The sequence below is a fragment of the Homarus americanus genome, unplaced genomic scaffold, assembly GCF_018991925.1.
Source record: "Homarus americanus isolate GMGI-L3 unplaced genomic scaffold, GMGI_Hamer_2.0 scaffold6392, whole genome shotgun sequence".
Classification (NCBI taxonomy): Eukaryota; Metazoa; Arthropoda; class Malacostraca; order Decapoda; family Nephropidae; genus Homarus; species Homarus americanus.
Window position 1 is genome coordinate 586,344 of NW_024722078.1, and position 20,074 is coordinate 606,417.

Below are 20,074 nucleotides of genomic sequence, written 5' to 3' on the forward strand. Positions count from 1 at the left end.
TACAGCATTCATCATAAACTCCTTTATTAGGTTCAAACTTAATCCTTTGCATCCTTACATCACAGTTATCACCGAGACCTTACCAGCTGAATGGTTGAAGTGATTTCATGTGATGCAGTCAAGTGCATTCTCTCATGTACCCTTATGAGGAATATTCAGTGTAAGAATCTTTATGAGTCTAGAGTCTGATATACATTACCCGTAGCTCATCAGGTCTCTCAGGTCACTGTGGAGATGTTAAGCTCATATGATATAGATTTATTGTCAGTCACCTTGGCAGCTGTCTCGTAATAAGCTCAAGTTGACTGTGTCATCAAGACATTTTTTCTCAGTGACTTGGCCACTTCACGCAGTAAGTGTGTGTGAGTTCCTTTACTCGCTATTTGGCAACACTATCAAGCTTCTCCAGCTATCACAATCCGTCAAATGTTTTCATAAGAACGTAAACTTATTTTTGCGTGTGTTGATATGTCTGTGTGTGTGTGTGTGTAAAACTTTTGTTGCAATTAAAATATAAATTCGAAGGCGTAAAAAATTGGCAAAACTTTTTGTATATTTTAAAAGTAATAATTGTATGGAATTATTGAGCACCTGATATATGTTATCAGGTACCACTGACATTGTTTGCTGGCCAACAAATTTACAATTTTTCAATGCCATAAATTTATACCTAACTGTAAGGCTTTTCTTGTCATGTATAGACAGTGAGTGTAATTAGTTGTTAACACGAAACTGTACAATATTCTGATCATTTAATTCACCATCTCATGAATTCAGATAAGTCAGAGTATCTCGCGGTATCAGTGTTTACTATCAGTGATCCCGTCCACCATAAACATCCACACACATCAGTCTTAAAGCAGGAAGAATAGTTACTTGTTGTGTCATCTAATAGTACGCTAAGGTATACAATGCATCCCAAGTCGCTTCTGGACATATGTGTCGACTTTGTGGTAGACGCAACAGTGTCTTTCCAGCGGTATTGTCTTGATAACGAGGTAAGACGTTCTTGATAGTCTGATGTTGATGCGTGCTCATAAACAGTATGTTATTGATTACTACGTTATCAGAATTTGTCATAATCTACTCCATGGTGACAGCAGTCGGTACAGTTAATAGTAAGATGGGACTCTAATAATGTCATAGAAGTATTCAACACAGGGTTTTTTTTTTAATGTTACTGATATTAGCAAATCAACTCTTCATATATGAAACTTTCTTGTGCTTAGGCGCGAATTTTTGAGAACCGCAAGGCTTCCTTCTAACTCCCACACCATTTTGACATACGATATTTACCAACTAATACCCAAACACCAAACAAACCCATACCTATACTGAAGTCATCACATGATATCTTCTGTAAGCATTCCTCAAGCCTCCTTTGGAATTGTGTGGATGTTACTTTCACTGTTAGTTCATCTGACAACCATTTCATTCTAAGTAAACATAATCTCTATGTGGTAACACCGAACGGTTTTATTATTACTCCAGGTCGTTGCCGTCATGTTATGTACGTATGTGCGTTGTTGATTTGTGTGATGTTTCCTGGCAACTAATAGGAGCTGATGATTCACTGTTACGTTTCAGGCGGTGTGGCGTGACGTGGGTCACCTGTGGGAGGACCTGTGGTACCTGCCGCCTTCTGTGCATGGTCGTGCCACTCAACTCCTACACGCCCACCTCCTGCACGCCCAATTCTTACATGGCAGCCTTGACAGCTATGTTTACGATGTAACTCGCCCTCTTCTGACTCTGCTGGCTGTCAAGTCTCGCAAGATCGCCATCGTCCCGGTAGATCGACAGTTTGCAAGTCTCTCCTTCCCAGTTGTGTTTTCTGATTGTGGAGTGTACAATGAAGAACATCAGCTGCAGGAACTGGATTTAACAGGCGTTGACCTTGGTTTAGATATGGAAATGTTGTTAGCGCTGTTGCCTAGATGTCCAGAGATCACGGTACTCAAGTTAGGTGGTAACACTACACCAGATATCCTGCAAGCAGCGAAATGTTGTTTTCTTACGGTTCTCCACATAAGTGAACGAGCTGCTAAAGAACCTCGAGTCACTGAAAATGATTTAATTGATATAATCTTAGGTTCCAGAAGTCACAGTTCAACAGAGCTCCTGAACAATGTTCGATGCGGTAGAATACTTGATGTTAAACCAACATGGCCACGACTTTTAGATTTTTCTACTGGATATTGTAAATTGTCGGAAAGCTTTCTAGTTTTATTTCTTGTAATGTTTAAAAAAATACAGTATTTATCAAGTAAATCACTAGACTTGCAAAATGTTATCCATGCATTTAATGATTTGACCAGAGAAGTCCCTGATTTGCATAGACTTTCCTTAAAGACTTGTCATGCTCGTGCTGGTGAAGATTTCCTTGATACCTTATCACAAGTTACAACCAAGCTCGAGGATCTGAAGATAATCTACAGGAGACGAAGTATACATGGCATTATTGGTGATATGCTGAAGATTAATGATGACTTCCCATATCTGAAATCTTTACACCTTTACGGTTTGAGACATGTTGGTCTGGGTGAACTACCCGCTGAGATTTTCGTCGGTATAGGGATGCGACTCAGAGCGTTAGAGCTTGATGAAATATGTTTAAGGGATGTCGCATCATTGTTACAAGTGTTTCCACTTCTTCAGGATGTAACACTAACTTTCAAGCATGGAATAAAATGTAGCCACCCTGATCTTCCTGAAGCGCCACGTTTTGAGAACGTGATCTCTCTCAAGGTCAAGTCGCACCGGCTAAGGCACGAGCCTCTAAATTTCCTTCTTAGTTTGTGTCCTAAATTACAGACGCTTAATGTTCAAGGTAGAGTGTATAATGTAGAAATGTTCTTGGGATATCTTGCCCAGTTACTAGATCTAAGAATTGTTAAACTAACAGAACTTGAAGATTTGGATGTGGTAAGTCTGTGTGATTTGCCAAGGTTGGTAAGTGATCGACGGCCCTGGGAACTCTACGTGTCTCCTCATATTTTGACTCGAATGGACATCAAAACATTACAGAACTGTGGTTGGACGTACATACCCTTCAGAGCATATAACTTTAAAATTGGTAACTTGCTTTCAATATCTCCACGCCACTGGTGAAGCTGCAGTTTATACGAGCAGGAAAACGGGCGAGATACTAAAAAGTGGTAAAAAGTATGACCTGCTGGGTGGTTACTAGGGATATAAGACTAAAGAAGCTGTGACCTGCCTAAGGCAAACTCAAAAGAAATACGACCCAGTCAATAACGTCAGAGTCGATGATATACCTCATGGTTTGTCGACCAATCCCAACACAGTTAACAATTACTGGGGGTTGCTGCTCAACCATTTACAGCCAACATTCTATTAACGTCCATACTCACTCATATTACACTCCATCGTCCATAAAACATCCTGTTTTCGTGAGTCATCCGTAAACACGTCTCCAAGACTCAGTTCAGAGAAAACGAAGATGATGTAATAGTTTGTGTTAGACTTAAGTTATTAAATGTTAAGATAAGAATATTTAGTTGTCCATAAACCTGTGCACGTAGCAATGAGATGTATGTGCAATCAGATAACTGAGATATTCAAGACTATTTAAGTATGTGTTTAACACCTTAATTGTCTGTATCTATTGTGTAAAGTTAGCAGATCTCTGAGCTAGCGAAACAAGGCTCAGTGTTTCGCGTCCGTCATACATTATCCCGTCTTTGCTGTGTATTTGAAGTAGTTAAGTAACCTGTGAATTGACAAAGCTTGTGACTAAGCATTTAATCACTAAGACGTATCTAACTTCTTCTCAAGCTGTTTATAAGCTGACACCTAAAAAGTTTGAAACACATATTCCACTTATGTGTATTTCGTGAGTATTTAATGTGAAACAATGAGAGCTCAGTTAATTGATTATTATGCATGTGAGAGTTGAGCAATGAATGTAGATCCTTGGCCATGTTATTTTTACTGACCTAGGAGTTTACCAGCATGGAGCTGTGTGAAGGCTGTTAAGGTCTGGGGGCGTCGTGTGACAAGGTGGTGAACTGGATTCACCCAGTACTGCCTGGCGCTGAGAGATGTCCAGTGTGTGTGAGAGTCTCTGTTAGGGCTCAGGTGAGGAGTGGATAGATCCTACTCATAGCACCTAATTATGTGTCAGCAGTAATAAGTAGGGTTAAATATGAGGTATAATATTCATGAGTCATATAACTGTCACCAGCTCAGTTGTGTGTTTGTCCTGAGTTGAGCTCATGTGGGTTGTGAGTGGGGGTCGCCACTCATGTGCTGGCGAGTGAGGATAGATAGTGCTGGTGTGCTACTAGTCACAGTGCTATTGGGTGTGTACTATGGTGCTGTTACCAAGATTCCTAATGGTAATTAAGAAGTAATCACTCAGGTGACCTGTAATTTAGGTGCTCAATTGTGTTACATGAAAGGGTACAATACTGTGTATGAAGCCAGGGGCTATTTTGCTTTCGTGATATAGAAAGACAAATGGTGATTTGTGTTGAAAGGCTTGACTAAGTAATAAGTACCAAGTGAGTGAACGCATGGAGAAGATTCTGGTATTTTTGTATTGTTGAAAGTAGTCAAATACCAAACTTCTTTTTAATAAATAATCTTTAATGTTTTATTTTGCTATCATTATCACTACAGCATTGCCTTTGTTTCTCCCCTAAATTTATACCAGAGAATACACGAACCTACGTGTCCTAAACTTCGAGCCATATTTGAATTAAAAATCTGGATGGTGGCAGTTCACCTTAAACTAGTATACGAGAAAATATTGCATTCTACAGTAAAGGGGATTTCCCAGATAAGCTCGCAGATCAGAATATAAAGATCCTTAGAAAAGAAATAATTTTTTAAAGAGAATAAGTAGGATTGATGATTGGATATTATTAAAAAACGGCCTGACATCAGCTGATATTATCAATATATAAACACAAACAACTGGATGGGTTCGGAATTCGGCGAAATTTCCTCGCGTGGATAAAAGACTTTTTACATGGCCGCAAGCAGTGTGTGATGATTAATGGCACGAAATCATCGCCCTTACCTGTCAAAAGCTGGGTACCACAGGGCAGTGTATTGGGCCCGCTGTTGTTTGTTTGTTTCATAAATGACATGCCTGACGTTGTACACTCCTCCATGCAAATGTCTGCCGATGACGCCAAGTTATTTCGGGAAATCAAGAACCATGCGGACTGTGAAGAGCTGCAGAAGGATCTCTGTGAACTCCAAGAATGGTCGAAGAAGTGTAAGAGGATGCACCTGGGGCGTACCAACGGTAAGGAGGCGTATCATATGTCCCAACGGGCTGAAGAAACTGCACTATTTGAGACTGAATGTGAGAAGGACCTAGGTGTGTATGCTGACAATGAGCTGAAGTTCTCGGGCCATTGTGAGAAGAAAGTAAATCGGGCAAATAAATTATTGGGTCTTATAAAAAGGTCGTTCAGATATCTAGACGGTCCGTTCCTTTAAACGATCTTCAAAAGTGAAGTGCTTCCCCATCTGGAGAACTGTCACCCCGCCTGGTTCCCGAGATATGCTAGGGACTGTTAGTTGGTTGAAAATGTTCAAAGGAGGGCCACCAGACTGCTGCCTGCACTTCGGCACCTCAACTACCCTGAGAGATTGGAGCGCCTGAACTTGCCAATCTTATACTACAGACGGGCAAGGGGCGACCTAATTGAGGTGTAGAAGCTGCTACTAACTCCATGAACACCACACGATGCTGTGTTTTCATGTAGTCTGTTTTCTGTGTCGGTGTCGTCTGCATGAAACTCAATAGCCTGTGGAAACTGCAGTTTGTGGTTATTTGCGCACTTTAACTTTATTCTTGGGTAATATTAGCTCTTGCTTTTACATACTTTCACATGCAACTGTCTACATTATAGTTTATACTTTCAATATATTTTAGATAGTTGTAATAACGCCGAGGAGAATGAGGCTTCAAAGCGTGTGATCTCACTGATAACACCCCCTTGAGCAGGCATAACTTGAACGACCGTACCTCATCAAATATGGCCGCCACGCCCATGGGCAAATTTTTTTTGAGTAGTGAGTCACAACGAAAAAACACGCCGTAGCTAAAGTTATGACCAACTCTGGGAGATGGGGCGTCTTAAATGTTTTGGAGTATCCAGCCCCTGGGTCTCGCTGCAGGTTTTTGTAGTGACAACGTTGATGATACTCCGTTCGGCACTCGGATTTAGGTGGTTTATTGTTGGGTTGTTTATCGGCCCATCGTCGAGTTGCTCGCTGAAAGCATGTTCTCCTGCTTGATCCTCCAGTAGCTTGGTGTTAAAACCTCTTCTGGAGGCGTGTTGCCTTTGCCATTTTAGGGCGACATTATGAGGAAGTTTTGCCCTGATGAACCGATGATCAGTGTCACAGTGGTCTGAGCCACGCATGGCACGGGTGATGATGATATCTCGGCGATCTCTTTCTCTGACAATGATGTAGTCAATGAGAAGCTCATGTTTGGATTATGGGTGTTGCCACGAACTTTTGAATTTGTCGGCCTGCCTAAACAAGTGAGGTTATGAGAAGCACACTTGCTGAGGAGGAGTAGGGCGTTGGGATTACACTTGCCTAGTCCATTTCTCCCTATGATTCCCTGCCATATGTCAGCATCTCTGCCAACTCTGGCATTGAAGTCACCAAGGAGCACAACCTTATCTTCTCTGGGGATAGAGGTCAACATTCTGTCAAGGTCGGCGTAAAAGGCCTCTTTGATGTCATCCTCTGCATCCAGTGTTGGGGCGTATGCACTAATGAAGAAGGCATTACGTGAGTAATTCAGTGGGACTCGGAGTGTCACTAGGCGCTCGTTGACCCTAACAGGCATTTCAGTTAGCCTATGTAGGATGGATTGGCGAATGGCAAAGCCAACTCCATAAATGCGGGAGATTTGGATATCCCAATTAACAACGCAGAGTTTATTATAACAGGTAGATTTTCAGCACTGATCCGGACACCGCTAACATAACATTAGTTGTCCCTAGTGTCCACACCGTTTTCTGTGAACGTTGTGTCGCGTTGTGTTTGACTATTGCTTGTTTTATCGAGGCAGTCATACCAACAATCTATTTAGTTTGTTACTGTTATTCTAAATATATAATCTAATTATAAATATAAAATTAAGCAGTATATTTGGAAAAAATATCTAAAATCGAAGAAATAGCTCGTTATCAGTATCAATACGAACTTATTTTTTGTTTGAAATATTTTCTGTATTGCATATTTTCAAATATTTACTTTATTTTTAAATGATATTTTTTAAAACCAGCTTTTATGTCAACAAATTTATTCTCAATTCTTAGAAAAATGGAATGTATATTGAATTCATACGGCGATCCTAGCTTAGGCTCGTATCTCCTTTTCATGTCTTGTGTTTACATGCTGAGGATCAAGACGCCAGGGGAATTACACTGGAAAAAACAAGTGGGTATGTGTTAGAAGGTTGGCGAGTAAGACTTTAAATAGTGAAACGTGTATTCAAGATCGTAACTTATTAATGAAAGGGACGTTAAGTCATTTCCTTTGTGTTTATTGATGCAGTTGTACAAGACCCTTCACTGCTGGCGGGGACTGCTGGCATTGGGAACACGGCAGTGGAAATTTAATAGATTGAGACGTTAATAGCTCTCCATCAAGTACAATAGCTATAATAAGTGCTTTTTTAATAGTAAATCTTTATATATATTTATTTTTTTATAATTAGAAGATAGATGTAACATATCAGTAAGGAAGGTAGATGGGTTTGGTTGTGTTATGTTTCTCGGAATGGTCAAAATTCTGATATATGCTGAAATATATCATTGTTTATTAGTCTAAAATCTTCTTTCATAGTTAAAGCTTCCCAACTTATCTACACAAAAGTTGAAAATAAGCATTTTAAGTGATACAGCCGGGAGTGGTGGAACAGTAATGTGCTTTTCTCCCACTACTGTGCCTCAGGTACAGTCCCCGGGTTAGATGTGATGACAGTGTTGTCCAGTATGACTCTACCAAATATTGCAAGTGTTCTCCAAGCACTCCGGTATCCTCCTGCATTAACGTTGAATCCTTGAAAGGTAAATGAGCCACTGGTTTCTTTTCTCTGTCAGAGGTAAATAGTCAAATTACTTTCGGTGGCTTGTTTGGAACTTCATTGTGCATTTATGAAAACACACCAGCTGTTTCCTGGAATACATTTTTAATGCAGCCTTACTGCATTGGAGAGTTTAGGTTAGGAGGGATTCCGGCTAATGGAGATATTACTGAATTTGGATAACAGTCTCCTGTATTACCTTAAGATTTGGCTTGTGTCAAGAGTCATGTTAAGTGTGTGTAGCTGTAACCAATTCTTGCTGATGGCCAGCACCCATTCCTCATTAGGTCACAATTAGAATGAATTCTTTCTACAATTAGAACAAATATAAGTGGTGATGATGATAAACGTACAGTATTTAAAGATATACAGTAATAACTGATGGTCCAACTTGCAATGATTCACATTTAAACCTGTTATAAAATAAGGATCTAATTGGAGTAAATTTGATAAGATGTAAAACCTTGTAAAGATGAAAAAAATAATAAATACAGAATATCCTCCAAATTGCAAATCACACTTCTGCTTTTTAGGGTGGTGCATGTGGCATAGTTTCAGTTTACCAATTAGCCACTGCCTCATATTGACCAGCTGCAAATGAAGTGCTGTTTTTGAGATATTTTTAAAAATCCTATTCAAATGAGCTGAAGGAAATTACCAAGAGATAGCAGTGGTGCTGGTATTGTACAAAGTCTGTGAGTTGCATAATTGTTTTTGTTTTATCAACTCATAATTACGGATAGACATGCGTAATTTATATATTTTTTTTTACCCAGTCAAATGCATTGGCAATCTTTCATACAGAATGTGCAACAAAGATGATTTTAAGGTAAAAAACATAAAGGGAATAAACATTTTTTACGTGCCCCGGAAATGTTCCTTTGAGCTGTAGAGGGCGGAATGGAGTGGGAGTAGAGTCTCCCACTCATCCTGCATGTGTTACACAATTTTGAATTTTCATCATCTTATCTTGGAATATTGCGAGTTAGGTATATAAAAAATATTTCAAAGATAATCTGTACTGTAGTTAAATATTTTACTGCCCTTTCAAGTTATTGTGGGTTTACTGTTAGTTCAACCCTTTCAGTCCTGCCCACATACCTCATACACTTGGGACCAGAGTCCTATGCAGTATGCACAATTGCACATGTGAGATATGGGCTAATGTTTCCTACCACGTTTTAAATAATATCCTGGAGTGGCCATGAGTCATATAATGATACTATGTTGTAACTAGCAGTAATAATTCACCTTCAAAAATTTCACCGTTGTTCGGTTAACCTGCAAACACGGAAGGAAGTTTTTTGGAATGTGCATATGGCAGCCTCATGAGTGATACTAGTAAGTCTGGTACCTGTCAGGCTTTGGTTCATGATCTCAGGGGTTTCACATAAGTCATTAGCCATCCTGAGAGATATGTCTCTAAAAAGTTCTTGTCTTTGGCAGCAACCTTTGTTGAGAGTTGCTTGGGTAAGGAAATAGTTTAAAAGCATTGTGGTACTGAGTTTCTAAGATCACTGTTACACTTACCTACTGTACCTTTCAGAATGCCTTCCTTATGGGGTGCAGGTGCTCAGAAGCCGTGGAGTTTTATTTTGCCACCCTTTTCATTAAGCTGATCTAGCTGAATTTCAGATAATATGAGTCTTCTTAGACTGACAGTGTGATGTAAATCACTGGTTAATCCTGTAAGACCTGCTTTGTTGCTGGCTTTAGGCAAGGAGTCTCAGAACCCTCCCACCTCCCTTTTGGTTTTATTATGGAGTTCAACTGAACTGAACCTTGTTACTGGAAATTCAGTGTAATAATGATAATACAGTAAATGATATTTAGTAAATTTGACCAAGGACAGCAGACAAAGCCATGAGATGCTTATTTCCAGTAGAGCCCTTATGCCAGCAGCATCTGGTGTTCTTGTGGCCAGGTGGTCATCCATCCAAGTACACTAACTAGACTCAACATTGCCTAACTTCACTGATCGGACAAGATGCGGTGTTTCCAATGTGGTGCTACTTTACTGTGTAGCCTATGATGTACTGTACAAGCTGTTGTTGCTTAGGGCTCATCCTTGAGTGTTGACCTTCACCTCATCTCTGGGGGCTTGTGTAGAGTTGTACTAATACAATAGTTTGATTAGTGCCACCCATCAACGTTGAGGATTAGCCTGAGTTACAACCCAAATGTATTATGGGTAAGGTACAGCACAGTACTGTACTCCTTATCCTGACTTGTCAACAGAATGGGACTTCCCAGTTCAGTCCCTTAATTTAATATTTCACTTTCTCCTTGCAGGTTCTATTTAATGAGTATGACTACCCATTAAGGACAGGAGGCAAGCACAGTATCTACTTGCCCACTACAATATATTAACACTAACTGGCATTGAAATCAGCATTGATGCACATGTGAACTCGGAAATTAAGGCTTGATGGCTTAAAAGTGTCAATATATCATTAAAATATATCAAGAATAATTTCCACTAACATTCAAGACATGGTACAATGAGCTAGATAAGGTAGGAGTCAATATGCAATTATCATGGTTTTGTGACGAGTTGAATGTCTTACCAAAATAGGTAAAGTTATTTCCTGTGGACTAATGTACAGTCAAGTAGAGCAGCCAGTGGGCTAAGATAATAAGGAATTTATAATTGGTACAAAGTTTATTTAATTCAGGTCTACATGATAGGTAGTCAAGATAGGAAATGGCTAAGTAGGTGAGAGAAAGGGGGAATAGGGATTATGGCTGTGAGTGAGTGAGATGGATAGCCTGCAAGCACTGGTGAGAGATCATAGTGTCAATTGGTTTATGGGGATAAGATCTTGGAGCCATGTTGTGGAAGGGGATTACATTTGAAAATTGTTATAAAAGTTAGAAAGACTAAGTAATGGGAGAGTCTTCCAGGCAGGAACAGTCTTTTAAAAGTGGAAATATATATATAAATAATCATAATGAAAATACAGTATTGCACTGTAATCACAAAATATAGATTTTAAAACATCATGTTTTCAGTGTGAATGAATTGCTTTTAGTTAGTAATGAATGGGCTTGTTTATCATATATAGTACTGCAGCTATTGTAGATTTGCCTTGCTTGTACACTCACTAAATTTATGTTTCAATGTAAAAAACATTTCATAAGTACCGTATATACTCGTGTATAGTTCGAGTTTTTAAGACTAAATTTTTAGGCAAAAAATTGGGGGTCGTCCTATACATGCGTAATAGTTTTGTTAGGTTGAACCCGTGCATGATGGGAAGGGCAACTTTTAGCTTCAGACATGAAAAATATTTACCATTTACTGCCAGTAAACAATGGAAATGTAAAATATGTACCAATTAGTAATGAAAAGTTGTGCAGTTCCTTCAGCAAATGCTCACCAACTTACAATAGGCTAAATTACCTTACAACGTGCTTTCAGTAGTCTATGTTGAAGTTCTTAGCACAGGCTAACTTATCATATCATATACGGTATCACAGTTCTCATTGATCTACAAAAAATACCGGTAATAAAAACGTTTTCGATATTTCACACTTAATATAATACCCGGTAATCTACTTCAACCTCCTATTGTTTACAACGGCGCATGACGCACCACCAGCTGTTGCGTCAGCTAGACGGTACACTTGTTTTTTCGAATCGTTTTCAGTTAAAAAACTGTTACATCACATGTATATTTTACCTTAACTGTGCCTGAACGAATATATTCTCTTAAATAAATAGTAGTTTTGCTGAAACGTGATGTATTTTAATGTAAAATAGGATAAAATAAATGACGAAAACAAAAGATTTTACCTAACCTTCCTATGTTCAAGATGTTACTCGTTTTTTTAATGGTTTTTGGTTAAAATATTGTTATATTACAATAGTATTCTATTCATACTGTGCTTCATATAATGCATTCACGAAAATGTAATATTTTTGCTGAAATGACGTACGTATTACAGTGGAAAGTGGGATAAAATTGTGACGAAAACAATGACTTTCGCTTTCTTTTGTTCAAAAGATGTTACCGTAATCGCTTTTCGAATGGTTTTCAGTTAAAAACTGTTGTATTACAATAATATTCTATCCTAATTGACTTGAATAAATACTACGATACCATATTTCTGAATATTTTCATTGAAATCCATGAAAATCATTTTCCTTGTCATCGTATGCAGCACCAAACAGCTTCTCCCAGTCCTCTCCTTGAACAGGGCTAGAGGGTACGTGTTTTTCGAATCGTTTTCAGTTAAAAAACTATTACATCACAAGTATATTTTACCTAAACTGCACCTGAATGAATATATTCTCGGAAATAAATAGTAGTTTTGCTGAAATGTGATGTATTTCAATGTAAAATAGGATAAAATACATGACGAAAACAAAAGACTTTACCTAAGCTTCCGATGTTCGTGAGATGTTACTCGTTTTTTTAATAGTTTTTGGTTAAAATATTGTTATATTACAATAGTATTCTATTCATACTGTGCTTCATATTATGCATTCACGGAAATGTAATATTTTTGCTGAAATGACGTACGTATTACAGTGGAAAGTGGGATAAAATCGTGACGAAAACAATGACTTTCGCTTTCTTTCGTTCAAAAGATGTTACCGTAATCGCTTTTCGAATGGTTTAGTTAAAAAACTGTTGTACTGTATTACAATAATATTCCCTCCTAATTGACTTAAATAAATACTTGAATGGAAATACTATACAATATTTTTGTTGAAATTACCCGCGTTTCAGTGTAAAGTGTCGTAATAATAAATGGTAAACAATTTGCCTTCGGCACTCGTGTTTCAGGCACGGCAAGCCTCAATTTATTGGACGTAGAGCGTTTTTACTGAAGGTTTTGTTGTTCCAATACCCTCAAAAACGTGGGTCGAACTGTAAACGAGGAATATCTTAAATTAACGATTTCTTGGTAAAAAAATCAGGGTCGACCTATAAACGAGGGGGGTTATAGACGAGTATATACGGTATACAGTACAGTATTAATATTTTAGTACAATACCTATACAGTACCTGTACATGTATTAAGAAAAAATATTACATTTTACTGTGATATAAACCTTATTTTGTCAAGAAGTCTGTAGACTGAGTATTATTTTTATATCAATTTATTGAAAATTCTAGTGTCATATTTTAATTCTAAAACAGTGTTTTAATTTAATATATTTTTTCAGAACTTTGATTGGAGCTGCAGAAGCTGGTGTCATCTGCTGCACAGTACCCAAAATGTCGGATGACATGCACGCGGGCAGGAACAATTTCACAGGCACAGAGGGACGTTTGAGTATCTGCGACTTCTTGAACAGTGTGAGCATAAATAATCCGGATCAACTGGGCCCCAGAAGACCCACCCATGAAAATTTTGATTATAGTCATGGATTTCCTAGGGGCCCACCTCTACCAGGAATGGGTATTATTGTTCCAGGGCAGCCAGCACCTCCATTTCCTAGACCACCAGTTGTATGTAGGCCATCTCTTCCTGATGGATCCCATGCACCTCCACTACCTCCTCTACCACCTCATGGTCCCATACTGCATCATCCCCCTCCTCTTCCACATCCCCCTCACATTCCTCCTCCTCGCCCTCCGATGCTTCCTCCTACTCCACATCCTCACATTCCTAACTTACCCATACCACCCAATAACCCGTATTCAGTACCGCCTCCTACTGAGGCTAAATCACATCGTCCTCCACCTCCTAGTACTCAGAGGACAGACTCCACAATGCACCCTCCAAGATCAACACAGCCCAGGCATTGTCCACCACCGCTCCCAGGTACACAGACAACACGGCCACCACCTCTCCCTCCTAACAGTTTTACAGTACAACCTCCACTCCCTCCTCTGCCTCCTCTACCGCCTTCACCTAAGGTTGAGCTATCAAAGCCACCTCCTCCAAATGAACCACCACCATTTATCCCAGTCAAAAAGACTCGTGAGCCTTCTGCATCTCCACAGTCCTCAAAAGTGGAGTCATTTACCAAGTCATCCCACTCAACAAAAATAGGAACCCCAAGCTCCTCAAAGCAGTCAGGAACCAGGAGATTTTTTTCTAGTACTCCAGATATTGAACATGCAAAACCCATCCCAAGTATTGTCTCATCTCGTCCACCTGCCAAACCTGCCGTCCCCCATGCTAGCAATGGTAATTCTAGGATCCCTTGCCCTACGGTGCCTCCTAGTGTTACCCCATATACCATTATTCAAGCTTCTACACCTCCTCCTCCTCCACTTCCTCCCCCAGATACTGTACATCCTCCCTTCCCTCCTTTTATGTGTTCTCCGACTACTTTTGAGGAAGAACCATATGATCCTGAGGAAGCCACATTTTCCCCAGCCTCCAGTGATGGTTCCTCCCCACTAGAGGAAAGTGCAGAAGACACTCTTATCAATAAGTATGTGAGGAAACCGAGTAAATTACGTTCATCTGAGAATTTCTCCAGTTCCCTCAAAACGTCAGAAAGAATAAGATGTGACAACAAGAAAAAGAAAGTTTCTTTTTCTAAAGACGTATCATTTTCTTCAAAAATAAACAAATCACAAACAGACTCTCCTGCCAGACCAAACTTAGATACTCGGCTGAAGATCATGTTTGGAACTGTAGAAGAAGATGCGTCAAAAAAAGCCAGAAAGTCTTTGTCCCACGCGTTGTCGCCCAACTCGAAGTCGGAGAACGAAGTGGAAGAGCAGGAGAGGCCACTGTCTCCTACCCCATCTCCATTTGTGTCTAGACATATGTATCTCTACTGGCATAAGGAAACAATCAAAGCAAGAAAAGCATCCAAGCTGTCAAGTGTTGACTTTGTAAATTCTAATACAAGCACTCTAAGTGTTAAGCCACAACTAAATGGACAGGTTTTAATGTCAATACCTCCATTAAAGGGTATGCCTCCACTTCCAAAAAACCTTCCAACTGTTCCCCCTCCAAACTACAAGAGTTCTCTAACAGAACCTTTTGCAATTAAAGAGGGTAGCCTTAAAGCAGAGCTAATTTTGAAAAATATCAACCGTATGCACCCATATAAGATCAATGATTCTAAGGGCTATGTTCTGAAAAATTCACTGGACTCCGAGTTAGAACTAACAAGTGAAGCAATGCCAGGTGAGTCGAGTGATGAAGAAATGTCGGGCGTGCGTGGGAACGATGATCATGAAAATGTAACGGTTAATCTTGTGATGGCAAAAATTGTTGAAGAACTTAAGCAGGTAATTCGAGAAGAACTAACTAAAAAAATTGTAGAAAAAAGGGTTAAAGTGTGCCTTGACAAGGATAAAAAATGTTAGGAGGATGATGATGGTGAAAGTTTTTGCACACTTAGTACAAACCAATACAGTACAGAAAAGAATCTTCTCCACAATATTTTATATATAGTTTAGCTGTGGTAATTCTTCTTAACATGGCAATGATTAATACAGTTGTGTTTATATTCAATCATACATTAAAGCATTATACACAGACTTGAACTAGATATCTGATTATACAGTACAGTACTGTGATGTCTAAGTGTGTAAACTGAGTCTGAAGCTTGCAGTGTGAGGTCTCTTAGCAGTTTTGTTGTGATAATTTGCATAATCTGAACTTAAAATAGGCTCAGATATGTTTCATTAACTATACTTTCAGGTAATAGTATTACTTCGCGGTGGTAAGGTTGCTCTGTTAATTGATGAATAATTTCCTCAACATATTTTTTCTTCACATCATCTTGACAACATTGTAAGTTTGGTCAAACCAATATCAGTATTGATGACAACTAATGTTTTTATATTTTGGAACATTTGACGTTGTATGATGCAGCCACTTAACTGATCATGTCATAGACACAAAATGAATGTAGTGAAGAATATTCACAAGGATATTATTGTATTATACTTCAATTTTTTTTTTTTTTAATGCAGATCATCCTCCTACAGCTCATGTAACTAGAAGCATATTATGACATACTCAATTTATTTACATACAAATTGATTAGTAATGCCAGGACCCCTATGTGTGTTTCACTCATTTTATGATATCTCTGCATTGGAATTCATTATCATATATTATCAGTGCTGTATGTTCTCTGGATATATAAATTAAATATCAGCACAAGTGACCCTTTACTTGAATGGCTATTTTTTAATATATTGGGAAAATGTACAAGTTCATATATATTTTTATTTGCACTTTCGTATGACTGTTAGAAATGTCAGTTGTTTGGTCAGGTTAACAGTTACCAGTTAAGTTTATTACATCGACTCAAGAAAGTAAGTCTTTAGGTAAATAAAAAGTGCTTCAGGAGTTCTCACTTATCTTCTTCATTATACTGTACTGTATAGTTTAATATATAATCAGAGTAATTATCACTGGTTAGTTATGGTATATAGAAGTTGATACATTTACAGTTATAAAACTTTTATTTTACTTGGAAATCCCTGTGATGCTGTAAATGTAACAAATTAATGATACAGTAGTCATTATATTTGAAACTATTCTTAAAAATATGCTTTAATTATATTGTTATTTTTTTATTGTATTTCTCATAGTAAAGCCAAAAAGTGTATCAGACCCTGTAACTTCATTTTGATCTTTGTTACTATACTCACCATTATCCTTCAGAAGTTTTACAAATTATCTTTATGAAGCAAAAGTTCAAATTTAATTATGGTCATAAAATTGTTATGAGAAAGTAGATCAAGATGATTCTGTCTATATATGGTATTTTTGTGACCTGCAGATAGTTCAACAAGTATATACCTGAGAAATCACCTAATTAAGATGCTCCTGGCAGAATCTGTCATGTGGGAGGCTGTTTGTATTCTTGAGATGGACACTGTCCTTTTTGATATCTGGAAATGCTGTGTAAACAACTACTCATTTAAGATAACCATAGTTGACAAAGCAAGCTCATACCCCAGCTTGGTAGTTACTTCAAGATGTCAAGTCATGAACTTGGATCACACACCTGCCTCTGGCCTGCTGTCAACACATTTTACCTGTGCCCCCTTGTACTCCTTTTATATTTTCTAAGGATACTTTTCTCAAAATTGTTGGTAGTGTAACCTTTTAATTTTATGACCTAAGAGGTTTGAGTCAAGTAAACTAGTAAAGGCCTCATCCTTGTGCACCTATTGACTCATTGATTTTTCAGTTAGGGTTGGATCTTTCCTAAATCTAAGTTTAGCTGGAAAAGTTACTATTTATGTCAACAAAACAATGTCCCTGCTTCAAGACAGTTTCCTGGTCAAGGAGGGTTCTGCCAAGGATTCTTCTGGGGGTGTGATCTCTGAGGTTACATATCTTCCTCATTAGCCATAGAATGGGATTTCATTCTGCAGTCCTTTGTTTTATAATATGTGTAAAGCTCCAAATTAATAGCCATCCATCTTCTACTTAACATTGCACATAATCATGTCTGAATTTCCAAAATTAGCTATTCTAAGGATGAGCATTTGGTGGTCAGTGCTAGGTGCTTATTTGCTTTTAACCATATTTAACATATGTTAACAGACTATACAGATAGACATACAGGATGTGTGTAATCAGTAAATGTAGTGCATATTGAACTCTCTCATTTTTAAAACAATTTTGTTCCTAGCTATGAGATTTAAAAAAGATTGTTTCAAATGTCATAAGTATTTTGGAAACAGGTTTATTATGAGCTGTGAGTTGAAGAAGATATCAATTTTATTTTGACAATTTAGCTGTGAAAACATATTTACAAGTGTCAAATAATTTTGGAAATGTAGATTTATTTCTAGGTGTGAGGTGAAGAAGATATTTTCAAGTGTCATATAATTTTGGACACCGGTTCAGTCCTAGGTGTGAGATGAAGAAGATATTTTCAGTCATCATGTTGCTGAAGCTCTCCGCTGTCCTACACCTTTTTCTTAACTCTCCCAGGTTGTTGCCTCACTATGCTGTGGAAAACTGTTCTCAAGCTACTAACTTATTCCCAGGTGGGTGCAGCTCTTACACAATGGAAAATTTTTCTAAAATTTCTTTATAGTTCAGGTGACACTTATCAGTTGAATATGTTAGTTTATTTCTTAAGTTCATGTCCCGGTTTGTGAAAATTGTAAGGATGGAGGGAAATAATTTTGGTTTTAAAAACTCTGTCCTTTTACAATGAATAATATGATTTCATTCATGGCAGAAACTTTTTTTTTCATTTACATTAAATCTATCATTACAGTATGTCCTTATCTATATGACACTACAGCATAACATTATGTGAATCTTTTTCAGTAATATATTTTACATGTATGATAGTGCATTTGATGCCAAACCAAAACACTGACTGGGTTATAATTACTAGTGTGAACCAGTAGTACATATATCTGCCATTGAAACTCCTCCTCGTCAAGTGTTGCCCTGCACCAGGTGCTGTATTAGTTTCCTATTTTTATTAAGTGATGCACCACAGGAGGAGGTGTAATTCATTTTTATCAGTGAAAGAAACAGTCAATAGGAAAATAACTTCACACTTGACTGAACCCAAGTAAAGGTTGTCATTAAATGAAGCAAAATCTGATCATGAGTAAGTCACTGGGTGCATTATACAGTACCTCTATAAAGTGTGCTTGTTTGTTGTGGATGACAAGCCCCTCTTGATTTTATTATTATTATTATTATATAGTTTGTTCTGTTTTTTTTACTGAACTTGAGAGAGTAATGTTAGTTGGTATTATTTGCTGGTCATTGTAATCATGATTGTTGTATGATGTTATGAGGATTGCTTACCCTCTACCACTGCTTAAGTAATTATTTATTTTCTTTTTACTGTTAAGCATCATCTCTTCACAGAAATGTTTTACTGGTAGGGCAAGATATACAGTGTACAGGTATTGCCCTGTCTAAAGGACTTATCAGCATAGATGTCATGTTTTTTCTTCTTTTTATAAGCGATATATATTTACTGTATATAACGAGGTACACCATTTTTCCCTTGATGACATATGGAATGGTATGGGCTTGGAAGGATTCTGGGTTGGAAATTTTCAACTAGTATATTTATATATCGTCATCTCCTATACAAGAAAGCAAGACATGTTTATATCTCCACTTGACCGAGCTGATGATTGGTTACTACAAAGAACGGCTTTCAGGTGATGAGTTTTAGTCATAGAAGTAAATTATCAGACACACTTCATATTGGGTGTGTGTGTGTGAAGGATATTTTTTGACTTGTCTTGTGTGGGAATTTTGTATAAAGATTATGCGACTCCATATTAGATCTCCACGATGTTGCATCTCATTAAGAGCTAGATGCAGTCAATACACCAAAACCTCAATTATTCGAGATTATTTTATACGAGAATTGTGATTGTCAAGATTAGATTTTTAGTTTTCGGTTCATTTCATGGTTTTGTGGTGATAAGCCATTAATAGCCAGGTTTCCAGTTCAATTACTAAGATTCTTGGTAGTAATTTTCATGATGGTTGGGGTATTGGTGTACTGGTCTTCCCCTGTAGAGAATTATTGTAAATTAGTGTTATTACTCTCAAGAATACATGTTAGTAAGTCTAATTTTTGTGTTTCTTGATCCTCTAATAGATCTATAACAACAACTCTTTACAAGTGCTGTGGTGTATGAGATGAGTTTTTAGTGAGTAAAAAACAAAGAGTGTTTTGTAATGTACAAAAGGATTGGATTTTTAGTGCAATTTTGAGTGTGTATGTGTGTGTGGTTCAGGAAGCAAATTATGGGAGGTATGCAGTTATACCTAGATACTTCATAGTAACAGGATCCAGTTAACATTGTGCTAAATCCAAATTGTGTTGTATTTCTGAAGGGAATCCATGTTTTAATGTAGTAACTTGTTCTGTTAGTTTTGGTGAAGTCCACCCTCCCACAAGATCATACTGATTGACTCCATTTTCTGTGGTGCTCTGTTCTCTCTACCACCTCCTACTCCTAACACCTGCTGTGAAGTGATTACAGTAAATTATGATATTGTCCTGAACTAAAAATGAAAAATAAACCATATTAGGAAGAATGAGGA

At 37.9% G+C, this 20,074-nt stretch overlaps 2 protein-coding genes across 16 annotated transcripts in view; both read left to right on the forward strand.

The window, feature by feature from the left end:
- Positions 1-820: 820 nt before the first annotated feature.
- LOC121861944 lies at positions 821-4,621 on the forward strand. The gene is made up of 2 exons (XM_042359908.1): positions 821-998; positions 1,588-4,621. The coding sequence occupies exons 1-2, from the start codon at positions 912-914 to the stop codon at positions 3,109-3,111; spliced, it is 1,611 nt and encodes a 536-aa protein (XP_042215842.1). The 5' UTR covers positions 821-911; the 3' UTR covers positions 3,112-4,621.
- Positions 4,622-7,373: 2,752 nt separating this feature from the next.
- LOC121861945 (uncharacterized protein C6orf132 homolog) overlaps positions 7,374-20,074 on the forward strand; it is a 62,509-nt gene continuing 49,808 nt past the window's right edge. For 7 of the 15 annotated variants that reach the window (XM_042359912.1, XM_042359911.1, XM_042359909.1 and 4 more), the window contains exon 1: positions 13,405-18,027. In XM_042359912.1, the coding sequence (XP_042215846.1) occupies positions 13,498-15,375 (1,878 nt within the window). In that variant the 5' untranslated portion in view covers positions 13,405-13,497 and the 3' untranslated portion in view covers positions 15,376-18,027. The other 8 variants (XR_006088139.1, XR_006088144.1, XR_006088140.1 and 5 more) reach the window with 8 other exon arrangements.

Bases quoted from the DNA above. Each gene is read 5' to 3' on its own strand.
- LOC121861944 (XM_042359908.1), top strand. From the start codon at position 912: ATGCATCCCAAGTCGCTTCTGGACATATGTGTCGACTTTGTGGTAGAC. The intron at 999-1,587 runs GTAAGACGTTCT...GTTACGTTTCAG, and splicing joins GGTATTGTCTTGATAACGAG to GCGGTGTGGCGTGACGTGGG.